The 15,968-nt window shown below is 38.1% G+C and overlaps 1 protein-coding gene across 1 annotated transcript in view; it reads left to right on the top strand.

Moving 5' to 3' along the window:
- Positions 1–15,968, top strand: part of LOC124113291 (von Willebrand factor A domain-containing protein 3B-like) — a 464,410-nt gene that overhangs the window by 206,490 nt on the left and 241,952 nt on the right. The window contains exon 15 of the mRNA XM_046473587.2: positions 11,119–11,369. Coding sequence (XP_046329543.2) covers positions 11,119–11,369 — 251 coding nt within the window. The remainder of the gene's footprint in view (positions 1–11,118; positions 11,370–15,968) is intronic.

The raw sequence follows: 15,968 nt of genomic DNA, 5'->3' as shown, positions 1-15,968 counted from the left end.
ATAAAATGTAGATTTTGTTGCAAGTACATTATTTTGGGTGATAGTGACTGTGCCATTTGTAACATCAGAGGATGATAAAATAGAGTGACTATTATCACTAGTATAATCTCCTGGGGGAGATTCACTTTCTGCATTACAATTTTTTGCAATATTATTATATTTAGCAAGATCATTGTCCTTGTTATTTACTTGCTTGTTCATGCAGTCAGTTGTTTGGGGGTGATCATTTGGAGCCCCACACATATGAAAAGGAGATTTTTCTGAAAAATTATCAGTTTGGGTGAGAGTAACTGTACCTATTTTTACATCAGACGATGGTATAAGAGGGTCAATTTTCACCACATCATCAACAGACGGGCAATCCTTAGGTAGACCTGAAACACCAAGAGGATTATAGTTGTCAGTACATGAGTTATTAATAAATAAAGTTATGTTGTGAACAGCAGAGGCAGCTGAGTTATCAGATTGTTCTGAAAGTTTAGCCCTATTGCTGTGTCTAGACTTTTTACCCCAGGGGCTAAAGTCTATACCAGGATCAGAGTCTTGTAAGCATGGGGTGTGAAAAATACTAAAATAGTCACTCATGAACTCGTGTCCACCGTCCCATTCCTATGCTTGACCAGATTGCTTGCGGGGTGTCCTGTAGGGTGGTGGGGTGTGAACGTCCTGAAGCACTCTGTTGATGTACAGCTTATCAACCACAATGTAAGCTTGCTTACCCTTCTGTCAAGCCTCTCTCAAAAATGGCATTAGCACTTCTCGCCTATACTGGCTCACCTCTTCAGGAAATTGCTCCACGATAGAAAAGGGTTTACCATTCAATTTATGTGCTGCTGCCTTCACCGAATGGAAAAAAATAGCAATGGACAAATGGAAGCCAGCTATATAATTGGCACTGACTATGATCAAAGCTATAAGTCCAAAGTACTGGGCAGATGGGTTCCTTGGTCAGGGTTCTACATGTAGTCACAGTTTGGCAATAAGGCTCATAGGCTTTCTAGTTTCGTAATGTGGATGATTGAAGTTTTTTACAGGTACCATATCACATAAATAATTTGGCATTTTACCACTTTTCATTTTATGAAATATGCATAATTTGTGAAAGTGCCGGTCTTTCTGCCGAGGAGGATAGGCTGGTTTCGTTATATAGCCCCTCACAGCACCACATAATTTTATCAGCACTGATAATGGATCATCAACAATGACATGAGGCCTCCCGCGGTCTTGCCACAGCAAGTGTAGGAAAACAAAATACAAATATAGTAATTACAACCAACAAAAGTTATGTGTATAGTTTTTGCCAGTTGCTTTGTTTGAGGATGTATCAGGTAATCTCCAAATACAGGAACAATATCCCATACATCTGAAGCTATACAGACAAACTTGTGTGAGATAGCACACATGACAACTATGCTCATGATGTCCACGGTTCTTTAAAAAAATCCATATAGTTATATAGATAACAATGAGTAATTATCGGCTAATCCTTTGAACAAAGTATGTTGTTTTTACAATGGCACTTCACGCCCAGACATGGGTGTATTCTGTCTGCTTTCGTAAACCTACATATATAAAAACTTATATAAAGATTTCACCAGAGCACTCATCTTATTACATGGATATGGAAGGCAACAGTTTAGATAAACTTGAAGATGCTTTGTGTGAAATAATATGATGCAGAAATTCTGATAACAGGTGATTTTAACAGCAGATCAGGCGAAAAAGAGGATTTTATATCAGATGACAGTGCTGATTATCTGCCTGATGGCTGTAGTGCCTGGTATGTTAGTGACATCTTCTCCTCACCACGTTTGAATAAAGACAAACAAGTTAATAATTTTGGAAGGAAACTACTCAACATATGTAAGAGCTATTCAATACATATTGTTAATGGAAGAACTTCAGGGGATCAAAAGGGAGAATATACCTGTACTGCAAATAATGGTCTTAGTGTTGTGGACTACCTCATTACATCGTCAACCATGTTTGCATATATTGAACAATTCAAGATATTGGAGTGGGATAAGTCTGACCATTTTCCTCTCATTTGTGATATTAAAAACAACAAAAACCTAGAAGACACTGATAACCATGTTGATAAGTTCGTCTATTATAAGTTAGGAATAAAGATCACGCTATCAGTTTTAATGATTTACTTCATGATGAAACCTCTTCGAACATTATAAATGATATCAAAGAAGCTATCTCTGTGAATATAGACAGCGCTGTGGATCTCATATGCGGACTGTACACGAGAGCTGCTGCTGCGATGAGCAGGCGACAGGGATCACGTGACCAAAAGCGCAGAACTCCTACAAACCGCCTGCATGGTGGGACGCAGAGTGTGATAGAGTGAAGTGGGAGAAGTATTTTGCACTGGATAGATTCAGAGACACGGATAGAGATGAAGATTACCAAGTATATAAACAGCACAGACGAACCTTTAAAGAATTATGCAAACGGAAACAAGATGAATTTCAGCGTTCACTCAGAGATAGATTTAATGAGATAAAAAGTGATTATAACAAACTGTGGAAGGAAATCAAGAAAATAAAATGTTGCAGGAAAACAAACAGGATCAGTTCTTGGGGATGGTTTTCATATTTCCAGAATCTATTAAATTCTCCCAGTTCGAAGTCATCTATTGAAGATTTAGTAAAATCAGACATATCACAGCATGACAATGATGTATGTGAGGCTTGTGAACGTGGATCGCCTGAAGATGTAAACAGAGAGATATCAAGTGATGAAGTGAAGACAGCCATTATTAACATGAAATCAAATAAAGCACCAGGATGTGATGGGAATTCTTTGTTCCTATATGTGTGCAACTGTTTAACGAGATAATGAAATCAGGTGTTTATCCGGAATCATGGTGCAGAGCAGTTATATGTCCGCTGTATAAAGATGGAGATACGAACAGTGTGAATAATTAAAGAGGTATTTCTTTATTACCTGTTTTGGGGAAAATATTCACAAAAATTATCAACGAACGCCTACAGCTATGGTGTGATGACAATAATATAATATATGAAAACCAGTTTGGTTTTAGAAAAGGACGCTCAACAGTCGACAGTATTTTCACATTGTATGGAATGATACAGAAATATCTATCAAAATCAACCGGTGGGAGATTTTATTGTCTCTTCATTGACTTCAGTAAAGCGTTTGACTGTGTTCACCATAACTTGCTTTGGCATCGGCTTATGAAATATGGTATCCATGGAAACGTTCTAAAAATTCTACGAGATATGTATTCGTATTAAAAGCTTGTGTGAGAACTGATAACGGTTTAACTGAATATTTTAACTGTTTTATTGGAACGCGACAAGGATGCATGATCAGCCCGACACTCTTTTGCCTGTTTATAAATGAATTGGTCAGGAACTAAATCAATCTGACTGTCGTGGAATATTCATCTCAGAAGAAGCACCAAATATTTGTTCTTTATTATAAGCCGATGATGTTGCCAACACTGCCGATACCACTGGAAGATTACAACAACAGATCAACTGTATAAGTGAATTTTGTAAAAAATGGGGACTGTCTCTAAATATGAACAAATCAAAGATAATCGTTTTTAGAAATGGTGGACGTTTAAGGAACTATGAAAATTGGACTTACAGAGAAGAAAAGATAGAGACTGTTTCATCTTATAAATATTTGGGACTATTTTTCACTCCTAAATTGCTATGGACAAAAGCAACGGCAACACTTGCACAACAAGCAGAAAAAGTATGTCATTATATCTATAAAATAAACTATCTATGTGGAGGATTACCAACCACTACTGCAATCAAGATGTTCGAATCCATGGTTTTACCAATATTGATATATGGCTCTTAAGTTTGGGGGTTCCAATACTACGAAACTATAGAGATGGTACAGACTAAATATTACAAACGGATTCTTAACCTACCAAATAATGCAAGCTATGACGCTGTTCTTGGTGAAACTGGAAGACAACGATTATATGTGTATTATATTAGTAAATGTATTAAATACTTGACAAAATTAATCTCTATGAACACTGATCGTCTACCGAAGCAAACGTATTTAATGATGTACAAATTAGATGAAGCTGGCCGTATATCCTGGGCAACATATATAAAAAACATTCTTTTCAAGTATGGATTTGGCTAAGCCTGGATAATTCAAGATATTGGAGATCCGCAAATATTCATTTCACAATTCAAACAACGTATCGTGGACTGTGGTTAATAACGTTGGATTGAAAACCTATTTCAAAAATCAAAACTTAAAACATATTTAACTTTCAAATCGGTATTAACAATAGAAATGAACCTTCAGGAAGTAAACAAGAAGATCTATAAAGAAACTCTAACAAGATTCCGATGCAGCTGCCATAAACTTATGATCGAAACTGGACGTCATACCAATATAGAAGAAAACAAAAGATTTTGCCCACAATGTCAAAAATTGGACTTCATCTACACTGAAAATGAATATCATTTCCTTCTTATTTGAATTTCATTTTCAACATTACGTTTACATTTTATTGATACATATTTTCACACTAATCCATCATATGAAAAATTTGTAAATCTTATGTCTTCCAAATGTAAATACACTATTACACAACTTGCTAAATATATCTACCACGCTTTTAGATTACGCGAGTCACTCACAATTCACTGATATATTATTTATGTATGATATTCCTTTCATGTATTTATGCATACACTTTATTGATATAATGTATGGCCTGAAACTTGGAGGAAATAAACTCTACACCCATATATAAAGACTTTTCCACATTGTACAAGATAACAGTGATTAATCAATCGACGTATTGTTGGTTATCCTTTGATTGATGTCTTTTGTAACTCTACTGATGATTCCTCTTTTGCAGGGCTGCCACCGGCATATTACATAAAATGTAGTACACTCACCACATCAGACCTGGATGTATGACCCAATTGTGTATTAAATAATTACCCCAGACACAATGCGAAGTACTGAGTGCTTTATTCCTTTGACACCCTCATACTTTAGGCGGCGGTGAACGTTATTGAGATATTTTTCTGTCTTTCTCAGGTGATCTTAGTAGTTCTACCACTAATTGTACCTGTAATAAAGCCATTAACTGAGCATCAAGTGAATGATGACAGATATACAGGTGGAGAGTTATACCATGAAACATGGATGAGAAGAAACTAAGGATTTTGGCTGCTCTGTATATAAACTGAATTTCATTGTTACAAAAATAATATGTACACATATTTTCTGTATACCAAACTACATGACTGTTCATACACATTTACAAATGCAGATGAATTTGCAAGGTGAAAGGTTATAGTAAGCATCATCTAGTCAAATGCTTGGATTAACCCTCGCTGTCAACAAGGTTTTCCAGTTGGCCCCTCGCTGGTCAGAAACCCAGTTTGTTGGGTTTGCTGGTGCTTACTGGCTTCTGGTGATTATGCAGGCTCATTAAAATGGCCCAGGCTAGAAGACTTAAAGTTGGAGTGTTGTTTCCCTTCAAAAATGAATATGTTGAACATGTCAAAATAGCACTAAATAAACATCACAAATGTCAATGTTTAGTTTCACCTGTCTCTTAGATAGTGGGTTGTGTAAAACTTGAACATTGTTACATCCATCCTTGCCAGTTTGGGCAGGGATGAGTCCAAAGTTACTGCTCGGGTACCTGTGTCATGTATATATGATGTCACACAGAGGGTGCACAAGAAATGACGTAATAAATTGTGCACCTCACTGTCGTGTTGCATATTGCATGCTTTTTATATACTCGATCAGTGGAAGAAGCTGATTCAAATCAGAATTGCAGCGCCATTCTTTATTGTCAAGTTTTCCTTTAGCTTTGATGTCCTTTTGTTTGCACTGACATTCTTTAGTGTTTCCTTTCATATGGTGTCAATTTGTTTTGTACTTTGACCTTTGTTGGTAACATTTACTACTTCATTCGTAACATGACTAGATTTGCATTCTTTGCAGAAAGATCGCATGTCATCTTACTGTTATACTTTTATGTGTAGTAAACTAGATACTCTGCAAAACAACATAACATTCACCTGTTTTATATTAATAGTGTTTAGTTTATGTTACAATTTTCTTTTATGTGAGTATGGATGACATATAACTGAGAAATAGCAGTAAAGATGGCATCTATTCATCTTGAAGATTCTTCTCTATTGTTAAATTGGTCAAATACATACCATGAACCATATCTACGTTCTACGCATGATTACATTTGTTAAATATTTGCACTGAAAACTGATGAACAATTATGTATGATTAGATTGAAGCTTGATTTCAATGAATATGTCAAGGCTAGCACAGCTCTTTACCATATTGTGGGCCGAGCACGTGTGTGTGCGCATGTATTTGTGATGTGCTTATGAGGTGTCTTGTTTTTCACTATATTTTCCAATCACCCATTGGGGAGGGGAGAGAGATATCTGTACAAGATCTTCATCTTTTTATATTTCAAATGCTGTGACGTAGGTGTGATCCCAATCAACTCTTTCACTCTCCCTCTCACTATTATCTGAAGAGGTTGCAATCTGGTGAAGGGAAATGATTGAACTGGTGCCCAATCTCATTAAAATCAGACCTTAGTTCTTGCTGCTGCTAAACAAAGATCTGAAGACATCCCATTAGGGGTCACGTCAGAACGACCTTTCATCCGACCAATCAGTTCGTCGCTTACCAGATTATGAAAGTGACAGTCAGAATGTGATTTCTAATCATGCAATCTCGAAAACTTTAACATGGGGTATTCCGAACGATAATTACGGGTTTAACGACTGAATCCTTAATATCTAGACCATCTATTAGCCATTCCAGAATGTTTTTTTTGTTCAGGTTTCAAATTTGTAATCGAGAATTTGCTAAAATACGAGGGGTGTTCATTAAAGATTTCCCCTAAACCACTTAGGGTTATCATATTTGGTTGAAATTTCACATGTGTAATGATACATGTATCTATGGGTTATGTCTGAATTTGCAGCACCGAACTATTAATCTTTCCCCTTTTACAGGTGTTATGATCGAGCAGGGTGTGACAATGGAGCCAGTAGAATACCGAGCAGTGATTAGGTGTTTATATTTGAAAGGTCGCACACCAAAAGAAACTTTCGATGAAATGAAAGCAACTTATTGGGAAGATGCCCCATCATATGACGTTGTTAAACACTGGCATCGCCAGTTCAAGTGTGGTCGGACATCTGTGGAAACAGCTGCCATTCCTGGTCGCCCCCATTCAGCCATTGATGAGGACACTATCCATCAAGTGGAGACCGCCATTTTGGCAGACCGACGTATAACTGTTTACCAGTTAGCACAAGATGTCAAGATCAGTGTAGGGTCTGTGGAAAAAATCATCCATGACAATTTGAACATGCATAAGGTGTCTGCACGATGGATTCCCAGGTTGCTCACACCTTTCCAAAAGCAGGAACGAGTCAATTGCTCAAAGGATCTTTTGGACATGTGCCCAAAGACTTATCACACAGGATGAAACATGGGTCCATCACTATGATCCTGAGACTAAAGTTCAGTCGATGCAATGGAATCATGTGGAGTCACCACCCCCAAAGAAGGCACGTGTCAAACCCTCTGCAGGCAAGGTCATTCGCACGGTGTTTTGGGACCAGCACGGAGTAGTGATAATGGATTTCTTGGCAAAGGGTACCACAATTACAGGAGCTTATTATGCTTCACTGCTGCGGAAATTGCGGGACCCTATCAAGCTTAAGAGGCGTGGCATGCTGACCAAGGGTGTCCGTCTCCTGCAAGACAATGCTCCAGTACACAACTCTCATGTTGCCCAGACAGAAGCGCAGTCCTGTGGCTATGAAATCCTTCCACATCCTCCTTACTCTCCTGACCTTGCACCATCTGTCTTCCACCTCTTTCCAACCATGAAGTCATTTTTTTAAGGGAAAACGTTTCACAGATGATGAAACACTGATTTCTGAAGTCAAGTCCTGATTTGAGACGCAAAATGAGGGCTTTACAAGCGAGGTATCCATAGTTGCATAAAACGATGGGAGAAGTGTGTAACTCTTGGTGGTTCCTATGTGGAGAAAGACTAATACCTATGCCAAGTTTCATTCCACTAGGTCCATTGGAAGTGGGTCAGGGGAAATCTTTAATGAACACCCCTCGTATGTTTCGAAGCGTAGTCGCCAATTTGAAATTTGTGCCGTAAAGCACGAGAAAGCTGCCTTCTGATTGGTCATTCCATTGGTCGGTCAAAGTTCGCGCAAGGTCGGTCTGACGTGACCCGTAATGGGATGTCCTCAGATCTTTCTTTAGCGGTAGTGAGAACAAAGATCTGATTTTAATGAGATTGACTGGTGCCCTAATGGGAATGTGTCAGCTTGCACAATTGTGTTTTGCTTAGCCAGTCCTGAAGAGCTATAAGGTTAATGAGGCCATACAAGACTTGATGATAAAAGCATCATCATATGTGAAATAAGCAATGTGAAGTCAATATTTCACCTGGTGGAAACATGTATGATAATCTTATTTTAGTACCGGTAGTATGAACATATATCAACTGTTTATATATACTGAAAAGCAAAAGAAACATCACCCCAAGTAACATTGCATGAAAAGTTGTCATTTAAATATCTGTGTAATTTTTGTCAAAGTTTCTAAAATTTAACATTATTTTTTTATAATAAAACGGATCGCCCAAACGCATCACGGCAACGGCCATGGTTACCCGATGCACGTGAGTTCAGTGCAAATTGAAATGCACACGCGTTCCCCCATTTCTTGCCCTAAACAAATCCACCCAGATCGGATAACATTCATTCGTTATTGAATTGCTACCACATGCCAAGATTCACAAGAAATCAGCTACACCAAGGCCTTGGACAATTGCAAGCTGGACAAACCGCCCGGCAAGTAGCCAATGCATTTCAAGTCCATGTAAGGACTATATACAGGCTCCAGCAATGGTACCAGACCACCAACACTACAGATAACCGACCACGTAATGGAAGACCAAGGGTCACCACCCGGCGTCAGGATCGTCAGATTGTGTGATAGCATCTTCAAGATCGCTTTGTTATTGCTGTGGAAACTGCTCGACAGACCATGGTGACACACCAGCGACACATTAGTGCGTACACCATGTGTCGACGATTGACGAGCAGACACCTCCACTGTCACACCGAGGACCCATTCTGACGCCACGTCAATGCCGGGACCGTATTCAGTGGGCAACACGGCACCAGCATTGGCTCCACCAGCAGTGGGGAAGATTCCTCTTTTCAGACGAGAGCTGTTACTGTATCCCAACAGCAGATGGCAGAGAGAGAGAGAGTCTGGCGACACTGTGGGGAACGTTTTTCAGATGCTTGTGTTGTTGAGAGAGACTCGTGAGATGGTCCGAGCATCATGGTGTGGGGTGGAATTGGTCCTGTGGTCTTCCTGAACATCGGTCCAGGAAGAGGCAGTGGTGTCACGGCAGCTTGGTACGTTGATCAAGTCTTGAGACCACACGCCATACCTCATTTTTGACATCACCGCAACCACGAGTTTCAGCATGATAACGTCGGTGCCCACGCTACGAGAGCAACAAGAGACTTCCTCCAGCAGAATGGCATCAGAACCCTGGAGTGGCCTGCCCTCAGTCCCGATTTAAATCCCATTGAGCACCTGTGGGACGAAATTCAAAGACGGCTGAATGACGTCTGACCAAGGCCGACAACTGCAGCTGAACTGCATCAGGCGTTCCTCAGAGTGTGGGCTCAAGTGCCTATGGCCTTCATCAACCACCTCATCCATTCCATGTATCGATGTTGCGTGGCAGTCATCAATGCACATGGCGGACACACGAGATACTGACTTGTGATGCCATTTTCTCAGAGACTAGTGTTGTGTTTCACTTTGAGAACATTTGTCTCTATAATTCCAACCTTGATGATCAGTTTTGCCAAGTATCATCTTTTTAATATGTCTACAATTTAATATGTTTACAGTGTTTGGACAAATAAGGTTTCTCATATATCTATCCATGGTGATGTTTCTTTTGCGGTTAAGTATACATTGACTTGATACCCAAAATGATACATACCGTATTCGACGTAATAAGCGCCCTGCTCTAATAAGCGCCCACGGCGATATTTGCCAATATATTGGCTAGTGATCAATCTCAATTAGCACCCCTTCCAAGTGGTTTACGTACACAAGACTTATTTATTTGTGTATAATACGTGCTCGTATGTTATATGCACCCTTAATTATGGGCAATTAAATCATGGAAAACATATTTCTGTCGTATATAAACATTTCAGGCTGTCAGCATAAACAACGAAATTTACGATTTTTCAACTCAAAATAATATTCTAATAAGAGCCCCCTATTTCTAATTTTGAGAGCGCCCTGGGCGCTTATTACGTCGAATACGGTATTTCTTAGGTATGGAAACATTTGGAAATTTACAAATTTAAATGCTTTACCTTTGTAAATTTTAGACCCAAGGACATCAAGAAATGCATTTGAAACCTACAATAGGTTGACTCTAGTATCAAATCCGGAATTCATGCTTGGAAACTTCTGAATATCCTGTCATTCCATTCATTACTATGATGTGTGTGCATGTGGCAATAAATGATGGTCATTTGTTTCAGTGTTGTAGCTTCATATGAAATTTAGTTTATAGCAGGAATCATACACAAACCCATTTTCAAATCAATGTGTTTTTATTGTGGAAGTAATTTTGATGTTTTAAATCAATTTTTACAATAGTTCAAATAATATTTATTCTTAAGAACCATTGGGCACAGGTCTTAAACTTTGTGTCAATGATAATCAGTGTTCTAAATGATGTTTTCCATGGAATCTTTTGCACCAAGTTTTCTTTAGGTTCATAGATTGAAGTATCATGAAATGTCTAATGAGCTACAGAGCCTTGTGTCTCTGTTTTATGATATCTGGCATGTGGCTATTATTCAGTAGGTTTCAGCACACAAACAAATTCCTAATATTCTTTCTTTTCACCAGTTGTATCTGTCTTCCTCAGTAGAGATGTCCTGTCAGAACAAGATAAGATGTACAGCTCATATCTCTTATGTTATATATTGATGATGATATTTTCATATCTATTATTCATTGCAGTGAAAACCAGTTACCGGGCATAGACAAATCCTTAACAGGACATCCTGACAATACAAGAGATATGTATTGTCCAAAGTTTCCCCTCCCACGACCAAAGAGTGCTCCACCCCAGGAAAAGCAGTCTCTGGTTCCCTCTACATGCCCATTGTCTTCAAATGGGTTGAGATCTAGCTCATCTCTTCGACAGTCTATCAGCAAAAGATCAAACCAGAAGACCACACACGCTCAACACAAACAGCCGCTGACAGCAAGTAGGACTAATTGAATTTGGTTGACCTTCATCACATGATCAGTAGTGATTTACTGCACCACTGCTTGGTTCATTACGTTTGTGCAAACAATGACAAAACAATGAATACATGGAATCATATTTTTATTGACATATGTACAAGATTGTGCAGTTGAGGGGGCTGATTGCCAATGACCCTAGGGCTAAGTGACAACACTCTGGATGTGTCCCTGTTAACCCTTAGAATGCCAGGTACTTAAAGAAATTGGGGGGGAGGGGGGGGGGGGGGGGGCAGGGCAAAACAGTTTCTCCTATAGGAGAATGTTTTGAGGCCCAAACCAGCAATCAGTCCCCAATTTTATTGAACATTAAAGGCAATTATATAATAAAAATATAGTAAGGAAATGTAATAAATGATGACATGAAGATGAGACTTGTTAAAAGTCAGGTGGGTGGGTAAACAAATAAGTCATGCATGAAAATATCTTTCAATATGCATATGGTTATTGACAATGTAGTAGCTAGCTGAGATGCAGAGTGGCTAAAGTAGGCAAAATTAGCCAAAGCACTGTGGTAGAATTTCATAAAATAAAAAGTAAAATGTAAATTAGAATTGTATGAATAGTTATTTTGCGAAAATGAATAATATATTTTGCAAAAGAAGTCATGTGAAGAATTAAAGTACCAGACACAAAGTAGTTTTGCTGTACCTGTGGACTGGGGTAAGGCAACATCAAAAAGCATGGTAAATTAAAATATTAATAACACGTGGGAAATCAAGCATGGTACAGGGAAGTTATATACAAATGTTCAAAAAGTGAAAAGTGCATAAAATGATGGAAGGAAATGTCATTGTTGCTTAATTAAACTCATAAAACAAACCTATGTATAACCATTTAGACATCAGGATAACATGAAATCACTAGTAAGTTGTAATTAATTAACACATTAAGCGGGGTTATTAAAATGGACACTGTCCATGCATCCATCCATGACAACATTGACTTGGTCTCAAAATGGGGGTCCTTATGCAATTAGTATAACTAACTAGTTGGCATATTCTTGAAGCTGCGTTACACCCAACTCATGTAGTAAAATTCAGTAATACATATGATGTTTTGACTAAAATGCACAATACTATAATTTGCGGGCTATTTTAGCTTGTGTCCATTTGGAAATCCCTCACATTTTACTGTGATTGCCACATAAAGTTGGTAACAGCACTGATGTAACATATAACACTGTTTTAAATAACATAATTTTCCATGTCTGATCCTTATCTAGTGTTGTGAAAAAAATATGGAATTTTTCAGACAGAATTGTTTTTTAAAGAAATGCATTATATATTTCATTTTGTTTATATGATAAGCTGTTTATGTCTCCATTCTTTCACAAGGACAATATTAATAGTCAGTGAGAGCACCTTGTTTGTCGATGCACTTGTCATTAAACACTCGTCATTAAACTGTCTATGGTAGATATGGGTAGATTCAACCATCGTGTCCATGATTGCTGATCGTGTCCTTACATCACTCAAGACTTTCAGGCTGCAACTTTGCAACATTAAATTGTCCTTCATGAACTGCCCGACATTTTCAGTGGCATTACGATGAGCTCAAGGGCCAGGAATATCCATCACATCATCATCGTGGTTATCTGTAAACCAGCATTTTGTGAATGCTTACGTCGGAGTCCGCATTGTCCTCCTGTGGAACAAATGGAATATTACTTTGTTCTATGGCTGATTCTGAGAGGCCTTTCTAAAGAATATGACAATAGGTTTTTTTCCTCAAAATACCTATTTCCACTGTATCTCTGCTGTATTTATACATATGTCACTAAACTTACATTACCATTTCCCAAATCTACTCTCATAACTTACACATCAGGAAATTTTGACATTTATTTGAATGATTATATCCCAAATAAAAATGCTAAAGCACATTGGTTGTAATCTTAAAATAGTAAGCATTTGTCCTCAGAGATGCTCTGCCTTGTTTCGATAAAATTGCCAAGTAAAATTGCACATGTGGTTAAAAAAACAACTGGTAGCATTGCTCAGCAGTTATCAAACTGTTCTTTCACCAGTAGCGATATTGAACCAACATAATGCTTACAAAATCCTCTACCTCTATTACAACATTTCCAGTTTACTATATTTTGGCTGCAACCACACAAGAACTTAATTTTCAGATTTTCAACAGAAGTCCTCTTTATTGTCATCTATGCAGAACAATTTATTTTGCGTAATAACATCTAATAACATAATAGCTAATTGTACACAAAGGCGGGAAAATCCTCACTTCTTTCCTGTCTTCAAGGGTGAACACTTGTTTTATAGCTGTCTCACACTCTAGCACTTGGTTGTGTAGTCACACTATTTCTAGTTAGATTTCAGTTTAAATACTTGAATAGTTAATATTACACTATTATTAGACTATTGGAATTTGTATTTAAAAAGTGGTTCTGATCTTGGTTGTGGTCTACTAAGCTGTTTAAAATCCATGTATTGTGGCATGAGTTTTCCCAAACTGGAGTGAAGTCATTCAACTGGAAGTGCATGCAACTTACTTATCAATGTAGCTATGGCCGTGTCACTTTCTATTTTACAGTTGCAATGCATATGTATTTGCTCAACCGGAAGTGATGTCATTCAACCTTTGTTGGTCCAACATCAGTGTCATCATCTGTGAGCTGCTTGTTCCCGCCACACCACATTTGTTCAAGAAGTCCAAATCCAATTTTTGATATGGCCACCATGGCAGCCATCTGTGAAAACCTATTTGTGACCATTAGTCAGCCATGTTTGTTCAAAATATAATGAATATTTAGTAAGTAGTTGGATTCAGTACATATGGTCCATTTTTCATATTTTTTCAGTTTGGTCTTGTTTTGACCTTTGTAATGTGACCATGCTTTTACACTGTTATTTTCTCAAAGCTTTACCACTTCAGTGAAATCCACGAGCACGGGTATGGTGCTGACAAACCTAGAAACATAATCGGGGCAAACCAGGATTCGAATCCACAATCATAGGTTTCTGGCGTGCCTAAGGGATGCAACTCTGCACAGCGAATCGTGCCGCCTTAGACGACTGGGCCACCCTTATTAACAAGGAAATATGGATAGCTAAAATTCAGAAAAATGTACCAATCAGTAAGTTATCTCAACTCGCTACATAATAGCAAAAACCTTTCAAGTTCACAATTCACAAATGTCAAAGTTTGGTTTCCCTGTGAGTGCCAATCCTGGGTAGAGTTGCAGCGATGGATTTGATGAGTCTTGTCCATGTCAGAGATAATGGATTCAGTTCCTTTCCCTACTTGTCAAACTGACTGCCGACACTGGTATGCTGCAGTTCGGGAAATTCTTCTTGGACAAGGGGGCAGTTGAGGTCTCAAGTTATCTTCTTCAGAGGTTTGAGGATTGAGACCAGTGTAAGCTGCCAAAATCTACCCCACTTCAGAGTATACCCTTGAACTGTCTGACACCAAACAAAGACCATGCTAGCTGCATTGTCCAACTGCAATAGGTTCACCTTTTCAACTGAGAGAGAGGTAAACTGCCAGATTGACCTCTCAATTGCCAACACATTGATGTGGAAGGGATACACTACAGACTCCTAAAACCCACTGGGTTGATAATGACTGAGAAATGTCTCAAGCCATTCTCAGGTGCCAATCTACCCAGAATCTACCCCCAGGGGGTATAATCGGGGAGTTCCTAGAATCTACCCAGGTGTAGATAATAATAAATTGTTAACGAATCAAAAAATTTAAAATGTTGTTTTATGCATGCAAAGAAGAAATAAATATTGTTTAAACTAATAAAAAATATCTTACAAATAACAATGACTTTAACTCACTCTAGTCATCATCAATTTGAAAGTTCGAAAGTTTGTTTCGAGAATTTTGAGAGGAAACGTCTTACACTTATGTTATTGAATAAGCTTTAATATGCTTTGTGAATAGACCTAACTACTTTTGATTGCATATAAAATCATTTTGAAACCAATTATATGTATGCACTTGTGTCTGTAAGTACCTTTGTTTCGGGAGGCATGTGTCACAGTATAAAGAATATATTCTGACTAGAGAAGACATCACATCATTAAAAGCATCTAATTATTTGTCCATTTACATTCTTATTCTTCCAAATATAGTCAGATGGGCGTAATAAATTTCACAAAGCAATTGTCATTGTCTTAGTCAGAGTTTTTATATGACAATCAAGTCCCATTGATCCGACATGATTGGTTGCATATGATTATGTCGGATTAACGAGGATGTTGGATAAACAAAATTAAGTAGTATCAACGTTAGTGATCAAAAATCAGACAACTATATGATAGATAACAATACAAACACTAATTGTTCATTAATTGTTTATTGTTAAGCAAGTTTATCTCTGCAGCCGTTGTAATATGCAGCTACCAGCCGGCTTGTCTGGCATCAAAACACATGCTGTGTACTCGCGGGGGGAATGACCACGGAGTATGCTGATCACTGTGTCGGATTAACAAGACTGATTAATGAGTGATTTCGGTAAATCGTTGCAAATTACGTGTGTCGGAGTCGGATAAAGCAGATTGTCGGATTAACGAGACTTGACTGTATTTATA

This window comes from Haliotis rufescens, unplaced genomic scaffold, assembly GCF_023055435.1.
Source record: "Haliotis rufescens isolate VD_foot unplaced genomic scaffold, xgHalRufe1.0.p SCAF_7, whole genome shotgun sequence".
NCBI lineage: Eukaryota > Metazoa > Mollusca > Gastropoda > Lepetellida > Haliotidae > Haliotis > Haliotis rufescens.
Note: the sequence above shows the minus strand (reverse complement) of the source record. Positions and strands in the feature narration are given on the sequence as shown.